Below are 2,757 nucleotides of genomic sequence, written 5' to 3' on the forward strand. Positions count from 1 at the left end.
GTGTTCATCCAGCTCCATAACTTGTTATCTCTTAATTGAAGTTAAATTGCCCAGCAGACATGGAGGAGTCTGGAGTTTCAACTCAGGCCTGTGGAACAGAAATCTAGGGCTCTAAAATGATTAGTCCAGTGGCATAATCACAATGCTTCATATCTATCTGCATTTTATCTGTCCCTCTGCTTGTCTATATGTCTACGTGAGGTTCCTGTGTCAGGGAGTCTGTGTAGATTTTAACACAATCTGAAACAATATAATCAACCATTAAAAAGAAATGGCAATATTGCAGGAAGCAGGACCTCATGAAGAAAAGAATGCAGAATTCTTGATATCCTCAGGTAGTTCCCTAGGATCTCATGACTGAAATCTAGAGACTAAAGGAAAAATTTCATGACTAAAGGAAAAATTTCATGACTAAAGGAACTAAACTTCCAGTAACAGAGTTACAGTCACTTTTTAAAAAAAATTGTTCTTTCATGGGATGTGGGTGCCATTGGCAAAGCCAACCAACCTTTGTTGCCCACCCCTAATTGCCCTTCAGCTGAGTGGCTTGTTCAGCCATTTCAGAGAACAGCTAGTGGTCAACTATATTGCAGTGGGTCTGGAGTCACTAATTGGCCACACCATTGGATTGCAGGTTTCCCTTCCTAAAGGACCTTATTGAACAAGATAGGTTTTTGAAGAACTGGTCACCATTACCAAGATTAGCATTATATTCCAAATTTAGTCATTGGATTTCAATTCCATCAGCTGCTGTGTTCACTCAGGAAGCTTCAGAGAGCTGTTCAAGGAGATGGCTCACATAGCAGGGAAACCAGGAACAGATGAGAAATGCAGCCTCTGCCCCTGACACTCACATCCTGACAATTAATTATTTAAAGCAGGTCAGATGTTTTCCAGTGTCCAGCATGATTCTCTTGACTCTCAAACTGAGTAACCCTGTTCATGTTCCTGGTAATGAGGCCTTTATTACAAGGCACACAGGTTTCCACAGAATCCACTCCAACCTGAGACAGCTGCTCCAGCAGAGATGGAGAAGGGAGTTGGTTGGCTGTTGGTATTACGTACTTACCGCACTTGAAGACTCAGTGTCACTTGCTAATGGCGCTGGGCAGTTCCCAGCAGGGCTGGGAGTCTGACCCTGACCTTGATCCACACGGCTCAGCGTCCCATCCTCTGAGACCTGTGATTTCTCCGTCAGCTTATCTATTCCTGCACATATAGAGACAAGAAGCAGGCACAGTCATTGATAAAGTATTATCTCCAGGAGAAAAGGTCACTGACTAGCTAGAGGAGCAAACAGTGACCAGCTGGAGAGAGGGGGGCAAACACTGACCAGCTGGACAGATGGGTAAATATTGACCAACAGGAGGCAGTGGACAGAGGTGTTCATGAACAGGTACTAGTCAGTCAAAGGAGAGACTATCTGAAACTGACCACTGGAGGGTAAGGGTGTGCCAGCAGGAATGTGACCCATTCTGGAGGGTTGATGAATAATGATCAAAATGTATAAGGGGTAGGTGCACCTTTTGATAGTTGGTGCCACACCTGGGGCCGGCGTCAGGGCCATACCTGGGGTCGCGATGAGACTGGTCTTCAATGTGCCAGGCTCTGCTGGAGCAGCAGGCCGGGATCCTTCCATGGACACTCCTTCCTGTGAGTTGGTCCGTGAAATGGGCTCAGTCGATTTCTTCTTCTTTTGCAGGGCTTTCTGGATGGCAGCAGGGTCTGTCGGGAGATTGGCCAGTTGGTGGAATACATTGCGTTTCCGAATAATGGCGTACACCAAGTTTGAATTCCCTGTAAGGAGAACAAGTGGTCAGCACGGTCATTAGATACAGTGTAAAGCTCCGTCTGCTCTTTTAAACTGAAAGTAAAGTTCTCTATACACTATACCCACCAAACACCGAGGGACAGCACAGGGTTAGATACAGAGTAAAGCTCCCTCTATACCGGCACCATCAAACACAGCCAGGATAGGTACATTCGAGAGACACGTACAGAGTAAAGCTCCCTCTGTATTGAGCCAAGAATACACTTCAGCTCAAACCTGACAAGATCTCGTCCCATTACACCAGTGTGACTGTATTTTCATTACTAACAACAAAGTTTGCAGTGTCTCAGTTTTATCACCAGTGTAGAATGACAGACTGTGTATGCTTCCATTTTAACCTGACATAGATTCATTTGGTTTCTATTAAGGTCCCACTACCACGAGATTAATTTGCAACTTGCAGAGCGACAGTCATTGCCCAGGGGATACTTACCATCAAACTGGTACTGGATGATATTATTGAAGACCTCAAGGAGGAAGAAGACTAGATGGTGATTCTGGGATGCTGTGAAGAGGAACCATGTTGTCGAGAAGGCTTCCAGTAAGTGCAGTAACTTGTTTGCAGCAACCATTGACAAGCTCTTCAGATAGGGAGAGACTACAATTAAAAACAGAATGTGATCAATGAATTGATATAATCTGTGCCACTAATAGCGGTTTGATACAATTGTGTGACTTGTCAATCTATTTCAGACAGTAGTTTAGACAGCAGTTAAGTGTCAACTGTGTTAGTGAGGGTCTGGAGTCACATATATTCCAAGGGAGAGCATCCTGTGAATGCACGATGACACAAAGATAGGTGGAGGGACAAGTAGTGTTGAGGTAGCGGGGAGGCTGCAGAAGGAATTGGACAGGCTAGGAGAGTGGGCAATGAGGTGACAGACGGAATACAATGTGGGAAAGTGAGGTTATGCATCTTGGTAGGA

General features: G+C 44.9%; 1 protein-coding gene across 1 annotated transcript in view; it reads right to left on the bottom strand.

Moving 5' to 3' along the window:
• LOC109923271 (protein HID1-like) overlaps window positions 1-2,424 on the bottom strand; it is a 14,450-nt gene extending 12,026 nt beyond the window's left edge. The window contains exons 1-3 of the mRNA XM_048610782.1: window positions 2,265-2,424; window positions 1,570-1,797; window positions 1,070-1,209 (exon numbers count right to left, since the gene is read on the bottom strand). Of these exons, the coding sequence (XP_048466739.1) occupies window positions 1,070-1,209; window positions 1,570-1,797; window positions 2,265-2,403 (507 nt within the window). The 5' untranslated portion in view covers window positions 2,404-2,424. The remainder of the gene's footprint in view (window positions 1-1,069; window positions 1,210-1,569; window positions 1,798-2,264) is intronic.
• Between the last annotated feature and the right edge of the window lie 333 nt (window positions 2,425-2,757).

This window comes from Rhincodon typus, chromosome 23 (assembly GCF_021869965.1).
Source record: "Rhincodon typus isolate 14 chromosome 23, sRhiTyp1.1, whole genome shotgun sequence".
NCBI classification, from domain to species: Eukaryota; Metazoa; Chordata; class Chondrichthyes; order Orectolobiformes; family Rhincodontidae; genus Rhincodon; species Rhincodon typus.